The 26,552-nt window shown below is 29.8% G+C and overlaps 2 protein-coding genes across 7 annotated transcripts in view; one reads left to right on the forward strand and one right to left on the reverse strand.

The window, feature by feature from the left end:
* Position 1: 1 nt before the first annotated feature.
* Positions 2 to 9,667, reverse strand: Prip (aquaporin prip). 3 transcript variants are annotated; one of them, XR_011544469.1, is made up of 7 exons: positions 9,469 to 9,667; positions 7,019 to 7,076; positions 2,325 to 2,533; positions 1,493 to 1,924; positions 1,304 to 1,435; positions 590 to 906; positions 2 to 325 (listed from the first exon to the last, which is right to left on the reverse strand). XR_011544469.1 is itself a non-coding variant. In XM_070640815.1 (5 exons), the coding sequence occupies exons 2-5, from the start codon at positions 2,517 to 2,519 to the stop codon at positions 305 to 307; spliced, it is 780 nt and encodes a 259-aa protein (XP_070496916.1). In that variant the 5' UTR covers positions 2,520 to 2,533; positions 9,469 to 9,667; the 3' UTR covers positions 2 to 304. The 3 variants fall into 3 exon arrangements, 1 of the variants encoding a protein (XP_070496916.1); XR_011544468.1 differs by lacking the exon at positions 7,019 to 7,076; XM_070640815.1 differs by lacking the exons at positions 590 to 906; positions 7,019 to 7,076.
* Positions 9,668 to 16,114: 6,447 nt separating this feature from the next.
* Drip (aquaporin homolog protein drip) overlaps positions 16,115 to 26,552 on the forward strand; it is a 42,572-nt gene continuing 32,134 nt past the window's right edge. For 2 of the 4 annotated variants that reach the window (XM_070640758.1, XM_070640755.1), the window contains exon 1: positions 24,320 to 24,450. In XM_070640758.1, the coding sequence (XP_070496859.1) occupies positions 24,417 to 24,450 (34 nt within the window). In that variant the 5' untranslated portion in view covers positions 24,320 to 24,416. Of the gene's footprint in view, positions 16,258 to 16,640; positions 16,742 to 24,319; positions 24,451 to 26,552 lie in introns of those variants that run through there. The other 2 variants (XM_070640756.1, XM_070640757.1) reach the window with 2 other exon arrangements.

Here is a 26,552-nt window from a genome sequence, read left to right on the forward strand (position 1 = left end):
GTTTTTAATTAATTAATTATTTTTATTTCTTTCGTCATTTTTTATTCTTGTAAAAGTTATTAACATATAGGATTAAATCTAAAGCATTATGAGAAGTTTAACATCATAGAATATAAAATCATAGTTTGTTAAAAGTTTTTGTGATTAAATTCGTTAAATTCTTAATTTTTTGATGACATAAATTATAAACAGTAAATTCATTTAACGTGATTAATGTGTGGTGCTCGCGCATACGTTTTTTGGGCAGTTTCATTTCGATGATAAAGTGTATATTAAAATAAAGAAATTTGATCTTGAGATGATTTTAAGCGTTAAGTGCACCCATCTGAAATGAAAGAAATTAATGGGAAAATCCAAATTATACTCAAAAGTTTAATTAATTATCGAAAACATATATATTTTAGATACAGACTAATTGCTAATTTTTATTTGTGTGCATATTATGAGTCAATTTTAAAAGTGGAAAATTAAATAAAAATCAATCAAATTGTGAGCAAATAAGGGAGAATAAAGATATAGTGACAATGGAGTAGGATCATGCAATTAAAAATAAATACATATATTTAAAATATATTTATGATTAACGTACCTATATTAAATAAAATTCTAGGAATTGCAACTGATAGAGGAACTTAAAATAAATATCTAAAGGATCTTTCAACTTGATAGGAAAATTTTCAAAAATGTTAAATGAAATCTACTTTAAAAATATTTAACAAAACAATATGACAACTCTCAAACAGCTAATAATTTAATTAAAAACAATCTTAATTTACTATAAAAGATAGGAGATTACAGAGAGAAAGTTAAATTAATTAAAGGAATTTTTATGTGTGTGTGTTTTGTGGTTTTTTAAATAAATCATTCTTCATCGATGTATTTTAGATCAGGATATTTCACACCTGCCTAAAAATTTTATGAAATAATCATTACTAATTTAATTATTTAAATTTTGCTACTTAAAACTTGAAAATTATTGATTTTTGTAACGTAATTTAAGAATTTGAAAAATATTCTGTTGTATGGTTTTTGAAATCATTTATACGGTTTTCATTAATTTGCATTGTTTACAAACATTTGAAAAATTTAATCAAAGCAATCATAAATCTTATTTAAAAAATTAATTGATCTCAATTAAGTCATTAAACAATCAAACAAAATAATCGTGCTTAAAGCAATTTCCTAATTGAGTTCTCACGATTTTCCGCTTAAAACAATCAAAATTCAATCATCTTCAAGTTTCTATTTAAAGTTTAATCATTCAAATCGGATCTAAAGGTAATAAATTTCATTTTCTACGAACCTCTTTATCATCATTTTGTTGAACTTGTCTGTATTTGTCTGAATTAATCTTTTGAGCACCAGGTGCGGTGAAAAAGAGTGAGTACAGGAGAGATGCAGCTACTCCACCTGCAATTGGTCCTGCCCAGTATACCTAATAATAAATTATTTTATTATCCTTTCTACACATAATCATAAATTGAAGCCTTACCCAATGATTATCCCAATCTCCGCTTACAAGTGCTGTTCCAAAACTTCTGGCTGGATTCATTGAAGCACCAGTATATGAAACAACTCCCAAATGTCCTAATGTGACCGTTAATCCAATAGCTAATGGTGCGATATATCGTGAATCTGGCTTATTTTCATCGCAGACTCCGAAAACGCAGAAGACAAGGATGAATCCAAGGAAGAATTCAAATCCTAATCCTTGATAGACATCAAGTTTCTCATTAAGTTGTGTATGGCCAATACTGTCAGTTAATCCGCTAACTAAAGCATGTAAAGCTGAAGTTCCAGCAACACTACCGAAACACTGAGCAATAATGTAGAAAATAGCACGGAAAATTGAAATTTTGCCAGCAGCAAGAAGACCAACAGTAACAGCTGGATTTATGTGACATCCTGACACATGTCCAATAGTCTAAAGGAATGCAACAAAACAGAAATAGTTAATAATATTCATAAATGACATTTCGGAGTAAAAAATTGAAAATAACAGGAAATGCAGAAAAAGTGGAAAATAGTCAGTCAAGGTAATTCTAGTTCATTTTATTGGCACTCAATTCATAAATCACACCCTAAAAAGTAATTACCGATAGTGTTAAAGAAATGAGTGCTGTAATCAAAAAATTTATGGCACTTGAGAATGTAAGAGTATAATCATAATAGATTTATACATTTGGTGGCACATGGCATGTGAATGCGTAGAAATGCTTATCGTTCCAAATAGTTTAGCCATAAAAGTGTATCTTATTTAACCCATTTTGATTAGGAATGCAGTTTTAAAATGTAATAATCGTAATATGCTTAACATTACATACCATAGCGGCCATAAAAACGCTCAATCCAAATGACAATGAAATGAGTACTTTGTCACCTTCTGCCTGTGTACATGCTGCACAACCGAAAAAGTTGAGAATAAAGATTCCAAAAAATTCAGCAAAAACTGCTTTGTAGAGATTAGTTCCTGGTCTACCCTTGACCTCATCTGCTCCCAGTGAATATGTAAATGCCATCTTTTATTTGGTTGCTGTAACGAAATTAAAGAAAAATAAATTAATCATAAGTGCATTGAACTTAAAGCATAAACAATTTATCTATGTGAACTGGAACTCGCAGGTTTTCCAACACACCCCCCATAAATGGAAGTAACAAGAGTTGAGAAGAAAAACACACAGTATTTATATTGCATATAATCAAATCATTATAAATGCGTAAATGCAAATAATCCATAGCAAGCATGTGCTATAGAAAATTAAACAGAAGCTCACATACAGTATGAATATTAAGCTTTCATTCAAGAAGGCAATGTCGTCTACACTTTTGAAACGTAAATATTTTTAAGTTTCGAATCACGTTTGCGAGTATTTATCGTAGTAAAGTTTGGCAAGTACGAAAGTCTGAAGTTTTGGATTGCTTTTGAATTTTTTGGCTAATTAATCAGCATAAGGTCCTAGTCATGAGGCTTTTGCTTCAAGGAGTCGACGTAAATGGAAATCTGAAGTATTGAGCCAAGTGTAAACCAATCTGCAAATAACTGATTGTGCCATCGTTAGTGCTTTAGCGACTGACTGAATGTCTGTGAGGAAATGAGTTCGACTCCCACAAAAAGCTGAACTCTCAATCATCACATGACAAAGATTCTCAAGACATTATAGGTTATATCATATACACTAACATTGGTAATTAGGAAAACCCCTACGATAAGTCATACCCAAAAATATCAACATCCGGTTCCAAAAAGAGATATGTCTACCCCAAGTCTATGCATGATTAGAGATCCGAATGGTATAAAATGATAGAATAGAATATAAGCTCCCAAATGAAGACAAAGTGAGCTCTTATCAAGTAAATAATTCAATTTTCATAGAATACGCCGCATTAAAAAAATCACATTTGCCAATTTTGGAATTTCCACTGGGGATCGATATATCATTATAAGACACACAATTAAATAAAAAATTAACACTAACAAGTCCAAAAAAGTTTTTTTTCGAATGATCGATTACAAATGAGACATTTGACTTTTAGAGACATGTTATGGCATAGATTCTAACAAGGTACGATACTTGTTTACCTTCTAACATTCTTGTTAGATTTTAGACGAAAAAGTTCAATTTAATTCAATATTGTATTGACTGTTTATTTTAAGCCTTTTCAAGTTCAAGCAAATAAATATTAATGAAAGTGATTGAAAAAGCATAAAGTCAATTGCGGATAGGGTTAACGTACGAGAGGTAAATACAATTCTATCAGGCAATTTTCAATTTTATGATTATATCTTCTTGCCTTTTGGAATAATCATGATGATTCAGAATAATAAAAAAGAAATGGCAACAAGTTGTTTCCCATCATCACATTGTGTATTCAATTCTTAATGTTTTGTATATGCTGCTTCATTGCTTTTTAATGGCTACTATGCCTTTTTTGTCGAAAAAGTACAAAACAAGCAAAACATGATAATGGGGATAGAATAGAACATGAAATGGCATAATAATTGAGTAAAATTACAGAAATCATTGCACATTTAGAGAAGGTTTGCACTTACAAACGTGATCATTAACGCCATTGCCACCATAATAATAAAAAAAGAATGTAATCATTACGAAAAAGTACATTTGACATAGAAAGATAATGAACATTAAATAAATATTACTTTTCAATCTGCTTGCTTGCGGATTTTCTTTGGAAAGGGGTTTGTTTACTTGTGACGTCTGGTGACGTCAGCTTATAGATGAGATAAAATTATTTAAGAGAGGTAACATGGCAATAAACAAGAAGCAGCTAGCTTAGTAAAGTAAGAATGTGGAAGACAAAAAGGTGAGGCTGAGGAGTGGCCAGATGGGCAATTTGGGGGGAAGGATCTATGAGGTGAGGTGACTGGGTTGAATCACTGAGCATGTTGGGTTTGAAGCGAAGACCCGGTTGGTAACTGAACGTATATCCTCAAATAGCAGAAGACGGTTAATCGATTCAAAATTCAACATCATGTTCAAAGTCACTTCAGCTTGGTACTAGAGTCACGCTAGTTTGAAACCAGAGTCACGCCAGCATGGTGCTAGAGTAATGCCAGCATGATGTCAGAAACACGCCAGCGTCGGCAGAGTATCGTCGGCTTGAAGCCAGACTCACGCCGGCCTGATGTAGGAACTTGGAAAGATTAGCCAATTTGTACTGTTCGGCATAGAACGAAGAATACCCAAGAAATTAATCTTTCACGGACATCATTTCAAAACGACCCCAAATCAGTGGTAATAAATGTGAGCATTTATTTTAATATTTGTGTGATGATGCTTTGGAATTTTTATTAATATATTCTTATGGATCTATGAACAACTGCTTGTCAAACAACAACAAATGGTGTAATTCTTTAAATATTTAAAATTCAGTTGGAACTAAGATGATTAAAATTAATTTACCAAATATTTTAAGGCATTAAAAGCTCAAGCTTATCCAATGGATTAACGACAAAAATGCGTACTGCCAAAATCTTAACATCCGACTTACAGCCAAAGCTCTCAAAGTCTAAATTTCAAGGCAATAGATAACATTGATGAATCGCTGATAAAAGCCACAAAATGATACAGGATGTATATATCGTATTATTTTAAAGCTTTATAGGCCCCAATATCAGTAAAACATTATAGACCGAAAAGTGTTAAAATGCCATTAATTGCATTACTAACTGAGTTACTTAAATTTAATTAAGTTTAAGCCATAAAGGAACTGATAACGAAAGCAACAATGATACTGGCGTCAAACTTTTGTATTCGCATACGCGTATTGACTTCTTTAATTGTGCAATTTTCTTCTTTTCGTCTCTAATTTTAGAAATAAAATTTTTACGAGATTAAATTTTATTTTTTATGATATTTTAATTTGTTAGTCTTAGATAAGAGTGGCCTTATCACAATTAAGTACGATATACAGTCTCATGGCTCCAGCTTTCCATTCTATTGTATTAAATCTAATTTGTATTTGTGTATATATCTCGCGACTGCGACAACGATATCAATTACATTGACTAAAAATCTGTCAGCTTAGAAAAGCCCTTTTCCTCTAATTTACACATTTTAAAATAAATTATGACGGTATACATAACATAAACATTTCAATCGTGCATCATCATTCAACCGTAGCTTTGTTATCAAAGCGTATAATTAAAAACAAATGAAAACTTTGTCATTTTGAACGGATGAAATCATACACGAAATGAGAAATCTAGAATGTTTTATTGCTAGATTTGAGATTGAGTGGCATCACGAGAAGAGATTTAACACAAATACACAAAAAGCGACATTAATTGTAACTCATAAAAATTGCTAAATCACGTGGCCAAAAACAAGTGGAACTGGTTTCAGATTTGATGGGATTTTTAGAAACTTGAGAGAATCATTACAAGAATTAATTTCATTGATTAATGACTGACATTTTTATGTCCCGAATGAGAGATTCCTAGCATTGAGCAACATGTTGTGAAGCAAATTATTAAGTAGACTCTGAGAATAAGTAGATGAGAGAAACAAACGGATGAAGTTAATAGAAATGATTTCATTTTTTATATTTTGAACACTTTGGTATTTTATTAAGCATTCGACTATTTATTTTCTTTATTTTTGATTGCTGCTCATACGTGTTGTGTTCTGTTGCAAAACGTAAAAAAAATAAACAAAAAAAACTTCGCGATGTCGTTTAATTTTTCATTTAATGACAAGTTTGAGAGGTATCATGAGGGGATAGTATAGGCGCAATGCTAGGCAATGTCTAACTTCTAGCTGTGAGACCAATTGAGTTTTGTCAACAGATTTGCTAAAAGAATCTATTCATCGCAATTCAGCTTACATATTTTAGATAATTCAGCTTAATTTTGTACAATTCAGCACGATTCAGCTTAGATGTTCTAAATTATTCAGCTTAATTAAGCACAATTCAGCCCATTCAGGGTATACAGTCAAGATCATTCAGCTTAATTACGCACAATTCAGCGATTAAGCATAATTTATATCTTCCAGTCAACTTGAGTGATTTAGAACATCCTACTGTCCAGATCAAGTGCTAATCAATTTAGAGCATTAAGTCATTGATCCAGGAAGAGCTCTTAAGATAATTAATATCCCACACCAACTTGTTCATTATGACTTTAATCCATTAAACAAATTAAACTAAACAACACTCTACAAATTAGCATTAACCTAGTCAATCTGGCTATAAACTGCGCATTTTATTGTATTGCAAGAATGCGCCGAAAAGGCTAATTTTATGGTCACTTAAAAGGCGTATCAAGCAATGCTGCTGACTTCATCGCTATATTTAAAATCGTAAGAAAATATCATAGAAGAATTGATGGCACAATATCAAGAAAGACAATAAATATGTAAGGTGACGTTTCAGGCAATTAATTCTTTCAACGACAGATAAATAAATTTAATATTTGTGTCATTGTCAACAATCTGGTTTTTTAAACATCCTTGTTAATTACATTATATTAAATTAACATTAATTTTAATTTTCATACCTGTTAACTAGATTTTATTTCCACGAATTAATGTAAATAAGAAGATTGTTGGAGTGAGCTACTCGCACACGATCATCATAAAAGAGAGACCAAACATAATAAAAATAGATAAGTATAGAAGTATGAAGAAGAGATTTTTGCGAAAAAAAAAAGCTTGAATTAGCAGAACAATTCAAATTTTATTTAAATGAAGCTATTCAAAAAATGTATAAATAATAAGAAATGACAACAAAAGATAATCATGAGCATCAAATTTATAACTCGGCATACGATAGACAAGTGATCGTGGGTGTACTCTTTACTACATACATATAATATGCCGGCAATTGAATTGAGTAACAAAAACATTTTTGTTTGTGAAACTCATCGGAAAGAATAAAAAGAAGTTCAAAAAGTCTAAAATTAAAAAAAATCAATGAAAATTGCTCTTCATAGACACAGTAATGAATTCTCAGCATTTCATCTTGAGCTATATGCTTGTTGGGCCAGTGAAAAATGAGAAAAAATTACAAAACTAGCATTTCGATTGTCTATCTTCTTCTTAAATGTGTACATTTATTTAGTGAAGTGATTTGAAGCTGTGGAAAACTCATAAATTTATTTAATTTGACTTCTTTATGTCATTTGAGATGTGTGAAGAAAATAAGTCTTCGTTAAATGATGCGATGAGTTCATTTAGTTTGTTTCCTGGCATCGCGATGCATGAATTTGTTTGAAAGTGTCATGAGAAAATGCATTTTGAGGTATTGGGAATGGTTTGGCTGATTTGGAAGGTATATGTGGAGGATCATCAGGGTATGATGCTTAATTTTTTAGGTTTGTTGAAAAGCTATTCAGATCATTGAATTCCAGAGCTATGCTCATTATTTAACAGAACAACCTGTCCACAGTACCGCGAGGTTTGCCGCCAAGATGTGCCGAGAAAAAAAGGTTGCCCACCACTGGTTTAACTAGTGACTCTAGTAGACTCCTACAGTTTTTAGTGGGATCGCAACACCTTCTTTGATGACATCACTACCTTGAGTCTACAAAGGATGATTGTGAGTATTGCAATAATTAGGCACCGAATTATTTCCGAGTAGACACGAATTCTTGTTCTAGAATCCTGTCTAGAATTAGCCATTAATTGAACATTAACTGAATAAACCGAATTTTCGTCTACTAATTTAACATTCCATTTATTTAATTACCTTAAAGTTATTTAAAATTTAATTTATTTTTAATTCATAGCTAATTTATGTGTATTAGATTACTATAATACCTATTGTTTATTTATCATAATTCCTATAGCTTTACAGATTTCGTTTACGTGACATTTGGTTAATTCGTTCGGTTCACGATTATTTATTTCAAAAAATTCAAAACATTTTGATGATAAAAAGTGTTTTAAAGCCATATAGCTGTTTTAAAACTCTCACAGTAAATAACAAAAAATGTCAAAACAAAGCGTCACTGACTGAATTCAAAAATTTCATCAATTTTAAACTTGAATTTAATTTTTCAATTCTGATTTGTTATCATTTAAGACAATTTTAAAGTTGTTTAAATCTCATTTTGTATTCTTTAAAGGAAGTATTTTATCAACTCAATTATCAAGTGTCAGGCTAATAAATTTGAAGAAATATTTCATGAGAAACTTCACTTTACTCATCGATTCACGTGAGTATGATATATAGTTTATCGAACTATAGATTAGTTATGTTAGACACTTGTTCAATTTCATCGATGATCTCATCTACTTAATCAGTGATGGGGAACATTCGAGTCGCGAGACACTTGATTATCGCCATAAATTATTGGAAATGTTATGAATCGTATGTCGAGTGTGGTTTTGATCGAGGTTTGCCACCATAGTATGCCATGAGAAATAAATGGTTGTCCACACCTGAAGTAAATCTTTTTTGGCAGTACAAGTTCTTCCCTAAACATTGACACTCAATTGTTTATGTTAGAAAAAAAATATTTTACACAAATATTACAGAAATATTCTGCGGTGCGTCGATCTTTGAGTAAATATCTATAGATAGTTTACAATACGCACATTTTTGAGGTTCACAAAAAACTAAAAAACAAATGCTCAGTGCTCGTGTACATCTTTTTTTGATCTTTGAATCTTGACAATGAACACATAAATCCTAGCTTTTCATTACTAAGGCAAACAGTTGCCAAGTTTAAAAAAAAATGATATAAGACACACTTTTCATATGTGTTTAGCATATGCTTAATAATTTTTAATTTTTTGTTTGTGGAATTTAAAAAAAAAGAAATAAATTTTATTTCCAGTAACACGTTCTATGGCCAATAAAATGCCAAAATCTCGTTTTATATATATATATATATAGATTTGTGATGCCTTGGATGATCTATTAGAACTTAGTAATATGAAACATCTGCTCATGGCCAATTAATTCATCCATACAGTGCTAATCGCACTTCTAATGTTTTCTCACCTTATTTAGATGTTATTGATGTAAATTATCGACAATTTGTAACTTTACACTTTAATTTAATTGATTAATTGACAACAATTTATCAGCACTAAAGAACTTTGTAAAATTGAAAAATAATGAAATTTTTCACGGAAAAATTATTTTTCCTCCCTATTGATAACCGTCAAGCTCGAGTGTTCTTCAACGACTGAAAGCCTACAAAACAGTAAAAAATCGTAAAGCATTTTTTTTTTCTTCTTTTATTTCACTCCTCTATGTGTTGTTTGTGCTTTTGGTGTGTGAAGCTACAATAAGTCGCTTGTCTACCACACAAAAAAGTTTGTTTTTCTTCAATAGAAGATTTTTTTTTGGTTAATAAGACTTACTATGAATTGTTTACATGCAAAATTTGAGAGAATAGCCGCGTCTTCTCACATATTTTATTATTTTTTCGGCAATTTGAGCCGGAAACATTTTTATTTCTCTCATCAACAGTTGTTTTTGGGTAGCATGCATCAAGTAATGTGATCGAATATGTATGAAAGGGAAATTTATCTAGACAAGTGGAAAATTTTTCATTTCTACGCATTACTCCAGTCATGTTTAGTTATTAATTACTACGCAAAATGGACTGTAAATGATGGTATTTTAGATGAAGAGCTATAGTCATTGATCAGCACTTAGAGAATTTAGAGAGAAGTATGTTGTGTTAGTCATCAATATTTATTTGAAGTTGAAAGAATATAGCCCCACTTAGCGTGCTTTAGAATAATTAAATGATATTTGAAAGAATTTAGTGCTAATTTGTATTGATTCATTACAATTCAGATTTGTTTAATAATTATCAATTTCATTTAATGCAATTCATTCTGTTGTTTTAACATAACCGGTCGGCACACGCCGAAAAATTGTTTGCACAGTAATTAGGCGAGGTTCGTTCGACAGAAGCTCTTATTAGATTCTGTATACATCGTATGTCGAGCGCGGTTTCGACCTAGGCTTACTACAAAGGTGTGTCGTGGCGCAAAAAAGTTTAGATAACAATGGTTTACACTATTTGCTAAGCAGCCGTATGAACTACATGTCAATGCTTGCTGTTCGGGACGTGAAATTTATCATAGACAGCTTGTCTTTGAAATGACTTCTACTGTTGGTTTCAATCAGAATAATGATTGAATTGATACATTTCCTAACTAAAAATTGTAGTTTTAGGAAGTATTAAATGCATAGCAGGTATTATGACTTGACAATTTTACAAATCTTTGTTATATAACTACAATTTACTTCACTTTATGCTATAACGTTCATTTGAGATTTGAATAATATTTATTGTACATAGTTGAAGCCCCCTTTCTAATTAAATTTCAGTCGATTTTTGAACTCCAAAGAATAAACATAATTTTGAAGATTTAAAATCCATAAAGACTTCTTAATTACATTTTTACAACCACCATTACCAAACTTAATGAAAGGGTACGTAATCAGTAAATTTTGGAACTTGAATCCTAACATAATCCTCAATAATGCAAATTTTACATTCCCAATTAGACAACTTGACATAATGTCTAGTTTATAACTATCTAAAGTCAATTAGTGACAAATTAAACGGAACGTTCCGGAGAAAATTTCATTAGTAGGTCTAGTTAATGACTAGACATTTTGTCAAGTTGTCCGCTTGAGATAGAAGTGAAGTCAATCACAACTTAAATCCGGAATTAAGCAAACATTCACAGAACTGTAATGTCAAAATTAATCACGCAAATTCACAGTTATAAAGTTACAAAGCAATAAAAATTTTCATCATATTCAGGGAAATTACAGTCACAAACCGCTTCCAGAAAATCACATCTCACTTGTGGTTACATGAAATGCCGCCAGTCAAGAATCAATTTACTTTAGTATTGTTCTCGTGGGGTATGTAAACTTGCAATTTTTACGATTTTCGTGACTTTTTTATGTCGTCATGATTGCTTTATTGCAAAGTTCCGCACTAAAATGATTTAGAATCGAAATTTTATTTGCACGTTAATCATTCAGTAGCAAGTGATGTAAGTGTACCTATGTATATACAATGATAAAAATGCATAAAAATTCAATTGTTGCAACTGAACTAAAATGAAAAAAGTCAGCACCCAATTATATTTTCCCATCAATTAATGATGCACTTAGATAGTAATTATCTGCTAACCAGCAATAGATGAATTGTTTAATTCCGATAAATAGTTTAGAATCTGAATTTCTGGGTATGATTACTTCATTATATGTGTGAATGAATAGAGTACATTAGGGTGATCGTTAAAATTATTAGGTATTAATTTGATTTTTTTAATTCTTTTGAAATTTCCTAGAACAATTGCTTACATTATTGTAATGAGACATGACTAAAGACATAACTCAGATCAAGGGTAATTATTCAATTAAAAACACGAAAAAGTACAATAAATTAAGGTACACGACAGCACATACATGTCCACAATACATGGAAAATTGATTCCAGTAAAAACTTAAAGTCAGTAGACATGATAAAACAAATAATAATGTTATTGTCAACGAACATACCTGTAGAGGAACACTACAATAATATGATAATAATTTCCAAGTAAAGAATTTTTATTGCCCATTTAAGTAAACAGACAGTAAATGCATGTATTTGTTGTTTCTCATCGATTTCGTTGTGACTCTTCAGTCTGTCAATCTTATAGACCTTCGGATCATTAGAATATGATTGTGAATAAATTGCTCAGTGTGACTTTTACCATATCAAATGCCAAATTTACTTTATGACATTTTTTTATGCTCCAACCCTCACAAAAGCCCACCTCATGCTGCCTTTTTACCCAAAAAAATCTAAAATATCATTTAAAGTGAAATTGAGTCATTCAATTATCTTTTATGACTATCATACATTTCCTATATCAATTCATTTCATAATAAACATTCTATTTTTAGTGAATTTAATATAGCATAGCTGAGTTTTGTACAACATACAGTATGGGTTGAAGATCATTTCCTTTTATCTCATAAGCAACTTTAATGATGAAGTTCAAAAAGAAAAAAAAAATTGTATTCAATGTCAGTATAGCGTCTAGCACATCATGATATGTGGTAATATAATCTTGATAATAAGCAAAACTTTTTTTTGATTTTTTAAAATTCAATAAATTAATATTCGTCTTTCTCTTTTTTGATTGAATGAATCTGAATGTCTGTTTGAGTTTCATTTATTTTGATGAATTTAGCGTCCTACATTTCGGCTAAATGTTCTTATTGGATGAGGAAATATAAAGTCCAATTTGTTTAATTTTCTACAAGCTAATTTATTTGTTGTCTGAATGGCAGGAGTAAATTGCAGATAAAATTTTACGATCTGGAATGAATGGTTCTGCTAGAGAATGTGGTTATTAGACTTAAATTTTGCTTCGTTGCTGCCCATTTGAAGAATGAACTTTAAAACTTGAAATTTCATGTGTTTTTGAAAGATCACGAGATGCAAAATAAGAAGCCAAAAGTGATGCAAAAATATTCAAATTTCAATAAACCGTTACTTTGTAAAATTGAAAAACTCAAAGTCATCCTAATCAATCAGTTGTAAATTGACATGTGAAAGGATTTTAATTGAGTTGATAATATTTAATTCCATAACTAACAACTTAAGCTTTCAATTGTTGATATAGAGTACAGTTTATTACTTGATATCTTTAAAATGAATCAACATTGCTTTATTCTTTTAAAAGACTTAGAAGAGCTCAAAGGTGTTTGACGTGAACAAAAGAGAATGGGAGTTAAAGAAAGAATTCGGGTTTTACAACAAAATCAATCTTACGTCATAAGAAACTTTCGTTGTATGATCGGGAATCCCAAAACTTGTATTTTGACGGTAAAATCATGATAAAATGGATTAAGAATCTATAAATCTTGTAGAATCCTTTCTTTTGTCGTAATCTAAGGTATATTTGATTACGTTCTTATTCAAGTTCTGCGTCATTAAATTATTTGTCATTTGGAAAATTGTCATTTGTATCTCCTATATCGATACTAAGAAATAAACCCAATAGCGCTTTAGTCATTGACTTCCTTTCTAAAATTCACTAGAACTCATTCGAACTAAACAATTTTTTATGGAAAAATTCAATCAAAAGCTTCTTCTTCTTCATTCTACCATAATTCTAATAAAATAAACAAACATTTTGATACCAAACATTTGCGAATGAATTTAATTGAATTTTTGTTTCTATTGAGGAACAATTCACATGAAAGACATTGGACGATAAGTTTATAAATTGATTGACTGAACAATATTTACCAACATGTTTAATAAATTGATTGATAACATCGAAGTAAATGATGACAATGTTTTTCGTCAATTAAGACTTTAAGCGCCAACGCACGTTGACACGTAAGATGCTGAAATATCAATCGAAAACAATGAAATTGATTGAGAAATCAGTTTTTTTGAAGATCGATGACATTTCCTCATAAATGGAAGTTGCTTACGTTGACGTACTTAGCGATAAATCATAATTTAGGTGCTTTTTGTGCTGAAAAATTACTAATTCCAGATAATAAAGTCGATGATTTAATTACATTTAGAGTGTTCAATAGAAAATATGTATAACTCTGAGAATGATGATCAAGTGGAACTTAATAATCTCTAACAAGGGCCCTTCAACTTAAACAGCTTAGATACCCAAAAAAAAGAAAATAAAAATCAAAAAACTTCATTAAAACTATTTGAATTGTCATTATCAATCACTGTTCGCTTGTCACATGATTAGATTAATTTTTATTGGTGTTGTTAAAAAGAAAAAAGCTTTTTAATTCGATTATCATTCCACGCGCAGTCGACTATACGAATATACACAGAATTGGTTGTTTACAGCAGTTTATTCGCGACTTGTTTTTCTAGCAGTTCACGATATACAGCAGAGTTTTTTCATATTTATATAACAGAGATTAATATATATGACGGTATTAATGTTATTTTTATATTATATCGTAATATGCAGGCACTAATTGGCAGATTTGGTGAGTTATCAATTTCTTTGATATTTTTTACAATGCATGTCAACAATTAAAAGTAATTTCGAGATATAAACAACAAAATGATAATTAAAAGCACATTATTTCAATTACTCAATTTTGTTCACAATTAATTTAATTTTATTATTCTGCATTCTGCCGTGTAATGATAATGAAGATGATCCTTGTAATGATCATAAAGCTTTTATTACACCTAGAATTATCAATATAAACAAAATTTTACAATATTGATAAGTTAATTATTAATCTAAGTGTGCTATTATTCAATAATTTACGCGGATAGACTTGATCGTGTTTATTGTCGACATTAAAATATTCTCAAACAACTAGAAAATGTCATAAATCATGTGCAAAAAAGAGTGAATCATTATTAATGATATGACTGACTTGAGCACCTCGCATACTTAATTTCCACAATAATAATTTTTTAAATAAAATGAAAGGTATCATGCGGCAGTGGAGACAAAAGATTTTTTTGGCGCAATCACATTTTGGCGTTTGGAATTCGCAAATAGCTTCATGACCAAGCTTATCTCAATATTCAAATATAATTTTCTGTTTTATGAAGAAGATTGCCTCTTTCCGAAAGCATAAGTTTGTAGCTTGAAATTGCACAATTAACACTTTTGAATTACGCAAGTACCGCGTCTCCCTGATCGTTTAACTTCTTATCATTAGATAAACATCCAGATCTTTCATGACTTTTAATTTAGTGTTTATGGATTGCTGTGAAGTTTTATTATTTTGCTCATGTTGAGTTGTGGTTAATTTGCTTGTGAACAGAATTGTTTTATTGGATATGGAAATTAGCGGGTAATTACTTGGAAAGATAAATTTAGAATGTTTAAAATGGTTAGATGATTTTGAATTTTTCATGGATCTTGAACTAAAAAAAATCCAGCGGATTTAAAATTTTTAAAAATTTTGATTTTTTTTTTTAAATTTTTGACTTTTTGCCTTTAATTCTTGGCAGAACCTTATTGATAACTAATTATATCAGTATTTTGTCCATTCCGGTTAGTTACTACACTGCTTAAATGTTCCAAACTCTTAAAAGCTTCAAATCTTACATGACTAAATCCATCCAGATTCTCTGGACATCTTTATCATCATATTTAAACTAAATTACGTACTTGTAGATAGAGAGAGTTGAGAAGAATCTTGAACAAAAGAAGTATAATAAATTTGTGTCTCGAATAAATGTTTGCTATATGCGCAACTTACTCAAATAGCAAGAAAAGAGAGATGATGAAAAATAAATTTATTTTCCACACATAAAGTGGAATGAATCCAGCATTAATATCATTAAAAGTAAAATGTGTTAGTATCACAATTCTGAATAATTAATTATCCTTGTAGAATTAAAGTATCTAATCACATGATCGCCCGTGGGAATAGCTAATGAGCTCATAAATAACACACAATTAAATCTTTTATAATAAGGAAATTGTAGTTGAAAGTTTCATTGGAAAAATCCAGAATAGACAGTTGTCCTTAACAGTTAAAAATCCTTAAATTATCTAAATAAAGAGTAAAAATTCCATACGATGCACACATTTTACGACTGATACTTTTCATTTCTCAATGAAACATGTAATTTTTTTCGTTTCTACTTTTTTTCTGTTTCGTAGCCGCTGCTTTTATTCCCTACACAAGATACACCACATGTACAAACGTTCGCAATATTTTTGTTTGTTCGTTACTAGTGCCGCACATTTCATTCAACATTTAGACTCCGACGTTGATGCAGGTTCGTTTTGCTGCTTTCGAGTAGAGTAGAAAATATATAAAAAAAGCTTACAAGTGTGGCATTAAAAATAATTTTTTTTCTATTTTATTTATTATTTTAAATTTGTTTGTGTTTATCAAATTGGATTTGTGGGGTAACTTATCTTGTTCTATAGATAAACTGTCCTAAAATTCAATTCGATTTAGGTGAAAATTCTTCAAAAAAGAAATCTTCTTTTTTTACAAATTTTTAATCTTAGTAAGCCAAAAAAATTAATCTTTTTTGATAACAAAATCAAGAATTAAAAATAATCTCGGAAATCGCTGTTTTAACACGATTAATAATATCTTTAATGCCAGGCTTAAATTGTGCATAAAAATGTAGTGTTCTGTAAAAACAATTCGTGTCTTTTTGATCTTTACAGAAAGCTCTCATCGGAACGAATTAAGGAAATTTAATTTGGAATTTTTGACGATCACAGACACACCAAACAAATATTAATCAAAATGACTGAGGAAGCCAAGGGTAAGTTTGATCATCAAAGTGAATTCGAAGTGATTACAGAGTTTGAAGTTGACTTGGATTTTATGTTCCGAGCGAATAAAAATGAAGAAATTTAAAGTCTTAAAAGCTCCGTGTTGAAGCCTTTTTCATTTGTATTGCTCGGATAAGAAGTTGAGTCAAATCAACTCAACTCGATTTTCCCATCCAAAATCCAAGCCAACTTCAACCTCTGAAAGTGAATAAATGTGCAAAAAATTAGTAATATTAAAGGAAGTTGAGATTCAAAAAAAAGCAATGAAAATTTCTCAAAACTGTCGCTATTCATTCATCAGAAATTAATTTATGGAGATTTATTTTCTGCAATGTTAATGCGATGCAGAATTAATTAATTTAAACGAATAACTAAAATGTTTCGATCTTTGTGATGTGAATATTAAAATAAGGCTTAAACTGTTGTGATTGTTAGGAATTTGTGGTTCAGATTAAATACAAAGTTTGATTTCTAAGCTTAATGTGAATTATGAATCCAAACTTGGCAATCCATGAATCTGAGAATTTTATTTAGCAAGTCATAACTTGATTCAAACTCTTTCTGATCTCAAAATCGGTATATTTTAGATAATTTTAATTAAATTGAGATGTAAAGATCTCGGTGGTCAAGTGCCTTTGATAACAACCACTCGATCATAGCAAACTTTAAACTTTGGTTTTTTCCTTAATCAAAAAAGTCCAGAAAGCCTTGTTGTTTAGGCAATTGGCGAAAAATTTAATGATTAGATAAAATAATCTTAGCAACCCGTGCAATAAATATGCCAATTTGAAATTAAAAATTTGCGGTTCAACTGAGCATTCATCATTTTTATTGCCTAGCACTTACCTATCACTCTGTTGGCGTATCGATTGATCAGGAGATTTAGGATGAAAATCACTTAACTAAGAACTGTTCACTTCGTTATTTATATGTCCTTATTCTTGCTGTACAGGAAAGTAAATTGAATTTGAGATGAAAAATGTAAGAAAATTGAGAATAAAATAAAAAAAACACAATGAATTTAGCAACAAATTGGCGTGAAAAGTCGTAAACTTTTTACATTCTCGGTGTAGATTAGCATAAAATTGGACGATGTTTATTAGATCGTTTACAATTTACGTCGCAATAAAGCAGTGCTATAAGTTTGATCGAATTTGATATGAAATTGATTCGACTTTTTCGAACAAAATTCGAGGCGACTTCGAACTCTGGATTAAAGTTAAAGTTAATTTGGTCTAAAGTTGGTGCTTTTAGGGTTTAAGGCTTTTAAGAATTTAGGAGATTCTAAATCAGTCATCATTCCTTCCCGAATCCAAGACATCATTTTTTATCAAACCCGTTCCAAGTTAACTTTAGGATAAAATTTCAATTGAAAACTATCACAAAAGTCCATTAATAAATTGAAATTTCAGTAGATTGCCTCGATATTTGAATAGTTGCTAAAAGTAAAAAAATTACAATACAATATAAGAAATTTATTACAACATCAATGAAACGTGTGAATAAGTGAAAAAAAAAATAAAAATAATATTCATTTGCCTATAAAAATCTCAATTTAATATCTTTCTTAATTAGTTCACAAGTAGATAAAATTGTATCATTTTATTAAATTTCACTTTCACGAAAGACGTATATGAACAAAAGAAATGCTGGAAGGTAATCATATTGATATTTGCTGATTTAAATTAAAGTGAATAAAAAGAGCCTTCGGGTGCTTTAATACTTTCATCACAACACATCTCACCGAGTTATAAATTTGAGAAAATTAATTAATTTTAAATTCACCTGTGCAGATGTCTTTATTTGGGTCATTACGTAATAAGAGTGTCTATAAAGAATTTACTGATATTGCCTTTTCTCCATTGAGTAGCACTTGAGAAAATTAGATTTTGTTTAAAGTTATCACATTCACGCAATAAATCGTGTCAAAAATCATGTATTTATCAAATTAATTGTTTTTTTCGATTGTGCCACAAAGCAATAAACAGACTTTCTAGTAATTACTTTTAGTTTATATTTTTCAAGTGGTCTGAAAGTCAAGGTGTGATAATCTAAACGTTCTTGAAATGAGTCAAGGTAATATTAACTATTTTGACTTTAAATTGAAGTATGTGTATGATGTTGATATTTGCAAAATTTTTAAGTAGGATAAATTGCTTCTGAAATATGTTTGTAACAAGTCAACGATGTGATCACATAAAGGACACTTAGCCAAACTTGACAATACGACATTTTATAATCTGATATAAACAATGAAATTTGTAATTTTACAATTTTCAACACAAATATCAATTATCACATTAATTTTAAGCTGTAGTTAATTGGATTAGTAGATAACATAGCATTTGAAATGCTTCTGTACTAGAAAAACTCAACTGAAAGTCAAAAATTTTGCAAATTTGACATTTTTCTTTCAAAATGTTTGTGTTTACAAAAAAATTCAAACTTCTAACTTGTCCATACTTTCATAACTTATCCAAATACTATCTCCCACTAAATCACCGACTTCAAAATTAAACTTTTATTTGCAACATCATAATCTAACCAAGAATTGTGACTAGATTTGTGTCTTATCAACAAAATACCACAGGTTATCCCTTGTAATGTTTCAAAAAGTCGCCAGTCTTTGCATTTTGTTTATTCTAGTCCGGAAAACGTGATTTAATGCTAATACAAATTTGCACCTGAAAATTTTCTGAGCCGATAAGCTTTAGTACATTTGTGAAAAAAACACAATTATTTAGTTATTTTTTATTTTGTACACAAGCTGCTAAGTAGTGGAACAACAAACAAAAACATCCAACCTTCTTATCAAATTTGGTATCATCCAGAAGAAAGGAAATGAAATTAAGTAGGATTTAATAAAATTTAATAATTAGCCAATAATAAAAAATGATTTTTTATCAAGTAATCATGATCGGCTTTAGTTAAATCCCTTTTGAATCAAGTCATAGCATTCTTAATTAATGTTGATCTAGATAAGTGTAGTGCATACTTAAGTGAATTAAATTACTCAATCTTATTTTAAGATTGAAAAAGTGTCTGTTGATTTCCAACTGGAACTTTAAATTATGAGAAAAATTGGTTTTTGCAATTTTTTTGGTGACGACTTCAAAATTTAGTTCCATTTTCGACATTATTTCATTTAAATCGTGAGATTATCTACCCAAATTCCTTCCATTAAATTCGTGATTGTGGGGAATTTGTTGTATTTACAAGATTATGAATGGAATTTTTTAAATTAGTTTAGCGAAATTGATAAAGTAGATAAAGATGAGGATTTGAGTGGATCAAGATGAAAAATCACAAGGTTAAAAAATTAGCGATTGCAAATTAATTTAGAATAATCCTTTAACCCCATCATGTCATGCAGACAAAAGAGCAATGAATAAAAAAAGGCAGAAAAAAGATGAAATTAAAGAGAAAAATGGGAACATAAAGTCGTGAGCTCGTTTTCACTTAACAACTAAGATAATAAACGTACTCAAGGCCATATGATAAATGTGTATCTTGTATGAGTCTCTTAGTTCCAATATCAAGATTATTTAAGTCTACGTATGGCATGTGCAGTTTTTTTTTCTCTCTCATTTAACGCGCTTACATAGCAATCATGCGAACGTTGGCCTTTCTTTTTTCAACTATTTTTTGCTGTACCTCTTAATGTTTATTTGTAAAACGGTAAATTAAATTAGCGACACTATAGAATTAGCTAAGATGTGCTTCTGAGACAAATACAGTAATTAAAGAGCTATTTTTAGTTGTCAGGATCATGTGATTGAGAAAGTTTTAAATGGTGTAATTAGAGTGGATTCAGAGCAATATATTGACGTAGATTTATGAATCTAGTTTAATGAGTTGAATGGTCAACATTAAAGGCTTCCTGATTTTTCGGTTTAGAGACAAATTTTAGAGATTGAGATTGAAAACGGGACCAAGAGCCGCAAGGACAAGGTACAAAAGATTTCTTCGAAGTCTTGATCTCGAGATTTGTTGACCGGGAAGTCTTGGTCTCGATCTCATAAGTTTTGTATGCAAGTATAAACATATTTTGAATGCGATCTTAACGGATTATTAAGATCGATAATTCACAGATCTACTAGAATCTGATTTATATGGATTGATCGAATTCACATAATAGATAATTAGATACATTTGCAGACAATTTTCACTTTTAATTGTTTACATTTTATGTTTGATCAGTTCTTTAAATCTCCGTTATTACAACCATGACGACTGTGACCGATACTTTAGACTCAAAATCTTCTTTATTCAAACCAACTAGAATTATCACTTCCAAGATTTACATTTAAGAGTAATTAAAGACAACACTGCTATTTATAGAATTGTAAACAAATATAAAAAGTTTTATAACTCATAAAATATGATAATTTTTATGTGTTAAATTATGCCTGCACTGTTCTTTGATATGAAACTTTAATGAAGCTTCAGTCAATCATCTTCAAATTCTTGCATAAAGTTAAAAACAATAAAAGTAAATCTAAATCCAATGAAATCAACAGAAAAACAAAAGAAAGATATAAAAACCAATAAACTCATCTCGTTCATTGACTTTTTTAACATTTTTTCGATATTTCCAAATCGATTAAGATACGCATTGAAAGATCAAAATTCGCATTTATTGAGGATGATGAACAAAAGCATTTAAAGATTTATTGCTTCGAACATCCGTACAATCGGAAGGTTAAACGAAGAATGTAGCATTTTAAAGCTATGAAATGGCATTGGAAAGGATCATAATCGCAACAAAAAAATTTTTTTGTCATGAACGAAACTTTAATATTTTTCGGAAGATTACATCAGATAGACCTATTAACCTAAAGAAGTGAATTAACGAAAAATATAAAAGAATTCATACGACAATGAATAATAAAACTTTTTCTTTTTGATGTAAACAAGTCGTTAGTATAATTTTTATTATTATTTAATATTTTACCTCACGAATATGGGAAACAGAAAGAGAAGAAAGAGAGAAAAAAAGCTGTGAATTTTTATTTTTATTTTTCTCGACTGAGTATTCAATGTCAAGTTCAACTGTGAAATGAAATGATCGTTTTTTATCGATACTTGCTGTTGTTGATGAAGTTGAGCTTCATTGAGGAGATTTCTTTCCTTAAAATGTGTTCATGATTTACCCGGGCAGCACAATGTGTTTACTGGGGCATTGATACTTCGCTGGGTTAACGGTGAGACACCAATTTGTCCTGGCCAAGTCGCCATGACGACTAATTACGAACCATTTTTAGAGTGAAGACGCGGTTCACCGCGAGTCTTAAACAGAAATTTTCATTTGGAGGTTAGGCCTTGATTCACCGTATTGTGCTCCTCGGGACAATCAAATACTTTCATATACCTAATTGTACACGTGAGCTAATTATATTATGACACTCGAAAAAACACTTTTACCAACCATTACAAAAAAAATTACTTCAATATAAATAACTGTGATTTAATTCCATGCAGGACAATTCATTCTACTTTCTTTCATTCAAATCCATAAAGATGTTAGCATGTTTGAGTGTCATTTAATGCATATACAAATTTGTATTGTATATTCAAGTGGCAATGCAAGCTTTTTTTATATGCAGGAATTTAAAACATTTAAATTCACAGCAATCTCATAACTTAACCCCCAAATTGCTTTTTAATTCTAATTTTCCCACACGTACAAATTGATTCAATTCGATTAGATTGCTTTTTTGGATTAATTTGCATGCAACAATAACTTTTCCTCTTTTGCCGATAATTTTATAATTAACCTTCAATTATTATTCACATGATGCAGAAAATAAACAGCACTTCCATGTAAAATGGAAGATGATCGTCGATGAAACTCGATAATAGTTTCGATAGCTAAGCTTGCTAGGAAATGTTGTTGTTATTGCGCCGCAAAAATTCTTGATATGACGGAAGATCAGACTTGAATTTCAATCATTTGATTCAACACTAAAAAGCAGGTTCTTTAAAATTTTATTTTTACAATTTTTGAGGAGTTTCTATCATTGATTAATTATATGACATGGTTCACTTAGCTTCTTGCCATTCTCTTTTTCCAGTTCCTTCATTGATGAATCATTCATTCCTATTAATATACAAAGATGTCTTAGACTAAACGAATGTTTAACCATTGAATCAAGTTTTTTTTATCCATTTACGTTACAATAGCTTTATTGCATTGACTAGAGCTTCCATAAAATTATAGCATTGCTATGTTAAGTTTCTTGTTTCCTTTCTTTTCCGTCTTTCTTAACTGATCTTTCGAAGAATATTGCTTCTGCTTTTTGGACAATACTTGTTATTGATTAGAAATGTTGAGGAATGTCTTGATGTTTGAAAAGTATTAGAATGCAACAAATTATTGATGTTTACTCTTTAAATTCTCAAACAATAATGAAATTTTAAAAACAATAACACGGAAAAGGGGTATCAAACTACAATAAGTAATGAAATTTTAAAATTGATTTAGTCGTTAAAATTTTAATAGTACATTCCCAACAACTCTGAAGGCGTAACGGTTTTCCTTATTTTGTTCTAAAATTTGAAATAAGGAATTTTTAGAGTCCTTATTTTAGTACATCAAGTCCGTTAAATTTCTTTAAACTGAATCTTTAAAATGCATGATTTCTAAGCAATAAATCAACTTATGAAGTATGCAAACATAAATAAAAATGGTATATCTAATTGAAAAGTGAATAATAATTGACAAAACTAAAGAGAAAAGTAGTAAAATTAATTAAAATCAAATTATCTTTGTTATTGTTGTGTGTGTGTTTGCATGTATTAGTAATATTTACAAAAGTGACCAATCAGAATTAAATGAAGTTTTTTTGCTGTAAATTCTGTCAATATTGAATTAAAATGCCTTCTAATATCAAGAAATATTATTAAAGATTACAAAAATTTTGATTATGATACACAATTCTTGTTGATTACTTTGAAAAAGTTGGAAAAACAAAAGACAAAAATTTTGATTTGTATATGTGTGTGTAAATTTTTTCGTACACAATTTGAATTCAAATTCAAAATTTTGGACTAAATAACGGAAACTTTTGCTCTTCAGAGTTGTTGGGTACATTCTACAATTTTAAAGCACTTCCAACATTGCAAAAACCTTTTTATATTCAACTTGATATCAATAAAAAATGCACAACACAAACCAGAAGTCTAACAAAAAAAAACCCATTGTAGATACCCGTCTAGAATTTTTAAGCACAGAATTAATTATTATGCAAAAAAAAAGTATACGAATGTGGTTCACGACTTGTATGTATGCTCTCATTGCATAAATTTGAAGTTTATTTTTATAGCTTGTATTTATCTTATCATGATAGCGCTGCTGTGCCTTCTGTTCTTCTTTTTTTTATTATACATACTCAATGATAAGGAAATTTTGGAGTATTATAAAGCTTTCATTTCTTCATTTACTTTACTTCTTATTATTAAAGTATGCAATAATGTAATTAACACGTTTTTCTTGAGTAAATTAATTAGCAAATACAAACATAGTGCAAAATGATAATTGATTCGTCTTTAAATTAAAGACAGTTTACTCGAGACAGTACATAGTGAAGTGTCGTCGAAACAGCAAGAACGAGAAATTCAAGTTGTGAACATTTCAAAGTTTTCAATTTTAAATAAAAGAGAACAATGAAAATTGAACAGAAATTAAAAATTCTTACAGGTTGTGCTGCTTTATTGAATACTTAATTGAATATTCATAAGCTTATTCTCTAATATTATTAACACAATGTAGAAATAATTTGTAATTTTATTGATATAAAAACCTTTTTTACGCTCGGAATATATCGGAAGCTCCTTGATGTTTCAAAAACGTTCATCATAAATGTTTCTTTACATTTTTCTGGTTTTCTTAGACACGCAAAGGGATTTTTTGAGTTTTTTTGGGGTTTGTTCAAAAGTTCACACAATTATTCTTTGATTAATAGGAAGCCCTCCCTCAGGGTTAACCGAAGTTTTGTTTATGAATTTTCAAAATCGATTTCGAGATCTAGACCGGAATTGAGTCCGAGACTGCAGAACAATTCTTTGAAGATTCGGTCTCGACAACCCAAATCCTTAATAAAGGATCATATAGTTTCAGACCCTTAATACTTGCTTATCTAGATTCGGCAAGTACCGGACAAGTACCGGTGCCATAGCGAACACGGTTTGCTGTTAGTTCTCAATTGTGTCAACATTCCACGTAATTTGCGAACATCCCCCATCTCCCTTTGTGTGTAAATATTGCGAACTTCAAAAACTATTTATAGATCCATAACGCAACCCCCAACATTCAACATTTACGAACATATTAATTTAACAACAAAGTAAAAGAAAAAGTTTTTTTTTCTCTCTACACACTTTTCCAGTCTAAAATGAAGAAAAGCAACAGCCATAAAAAATAAACAAATATTTTAAAATACTATTAAGCGTAAAACATCTTTTATGACGTTCTAAAAAGAATATGGCATGCAGTTTTTTCTATCAACTCCATTTGTATACACAGTCATTATCGTAGTGAAATAGAAAATTCACCAAACACGAAAGTGTTGGATGCAAATTTTTTTCTTTTCATCAATTTTCCAATCCTATTTGGCGCGATGTGGTGAATAATACAAACGTGTTTGTTGTTTGACTAGGTCACGAGACTTATTTTATTCATTCTTAGAAAATATGGATAAACAATGAAAATTTCTTTGTAATAGTTAAGATCACTATGGAAATTCTTTGTGCGAATATTCAATGTTTATGATAATCATGTCTAAAAATCAATAACACGACAACATCGTGAATTTATTTATTTAAATACATTTATTTATTTATTTTTCCCGAATAAGGAAGGAAAAATCAATGCATTAGGCAGCAAAACAAAATATTGTTTTAGTCTTTTACACCATGTTTAGTCTGCATTCAGCTATATTTGACGTGAAAAGTGTGCCTTGCGAATATTAGAAAGTAAAAAGAATTAAAATATCCTTTAATTAAACGAGTATCGAGCATAGTAATTTCTGATTTTAAATATAATTATTTAGTAAATGGACGGTGGAAGTTACTCATTAGAAAGGAAAGATTCGACAAGTTCGGAAGGTTAATCGTTGGTCATTAAAATGGTGATTGAAGAAACGAGAGGTGTTAATTTTACAGAAGAAAGTACGTCAAATAATCTAACGGATATTTTTATTTTGAATTTATATTGTTCATCTTGAAGTTAGCTTCAATTTTGAGCAACTGTTTGCTCACATTTTTTGAATTTGGATATTTAACGGAAAATTCAGTTTTAAATTAGATTCAAAAGTAAACAAATGAAAATTAAATAAATTTTTGCTCAAACAGTGGTTAATTATAGTTTGTTCTGTGCTTATTAATTTGCAAATTATCGTTTAATATATTTACTCTGAGAGTATCGTGTGAATTAGCGTATATAAAGTGTTAATTGATAATAAAATCCAATTTTATAATATTTAACAAAAAATAAAGTACGTGATAATTAAATAGTTCTACAAATAATCAGCTTGTCGAGCAACATATTTATTGATTGAAATCTAAAATCAATTCAATTCAATCCAAATAGCATCACTGTCTAATAGAGCATACTATAAATAAACAAAAAGAAAAAAAAGTCGGCAAATTTTCGTTTGTGCGATTATTGAGTTGCATAATTTCGACATTATTTTATTGCCAATGTCACGAGTTCGACGTCGTTCGCGTAAAAAAGGTTTGCTATGAACACAGACGATTACATTATATGCTTCAGTTATCGCTAAATGGAGTGATAAAAGATCA

This window comes from Chironomus tepperi, unplaced genomic scaffold (assembly GCF_022539635.2).
Source record: "Chironomus tepperi strain 1889 unplaced genomic scaffold, CSIRO-AGI_Ctep_v1 contig_223, whole genome shotgun sequence".
NCBI classification, from domain to species: Eukaryota; Metazoa; Arthropoda; class Insecta; order Diptera; family Chironomidae; genus Chironomus; species Chironomus tepperi.

Coding starts and splice junctions, on each gene's coding strand:
- Prip (XM_070640815.1), bottom strand. CDS start 2,519: ATGGCATTTACATATTCACTGGGAGCAGATGAGGTCAAGGGTAGACCA. Junction 1,925..2,324: donor GCGTTTTTATGGCCGCTATG/GTATGTAATGTT, acceptor GCATTCCTTTAG/ACTATTGGACATGTGTCAGG. Junction 326..1,303: donor AACAAAATGATGATAAAGAG/GTTCGTAGAAAA, acceptor CTTTCATTTCAG/ATGGGTGCACTTAACGCTTA.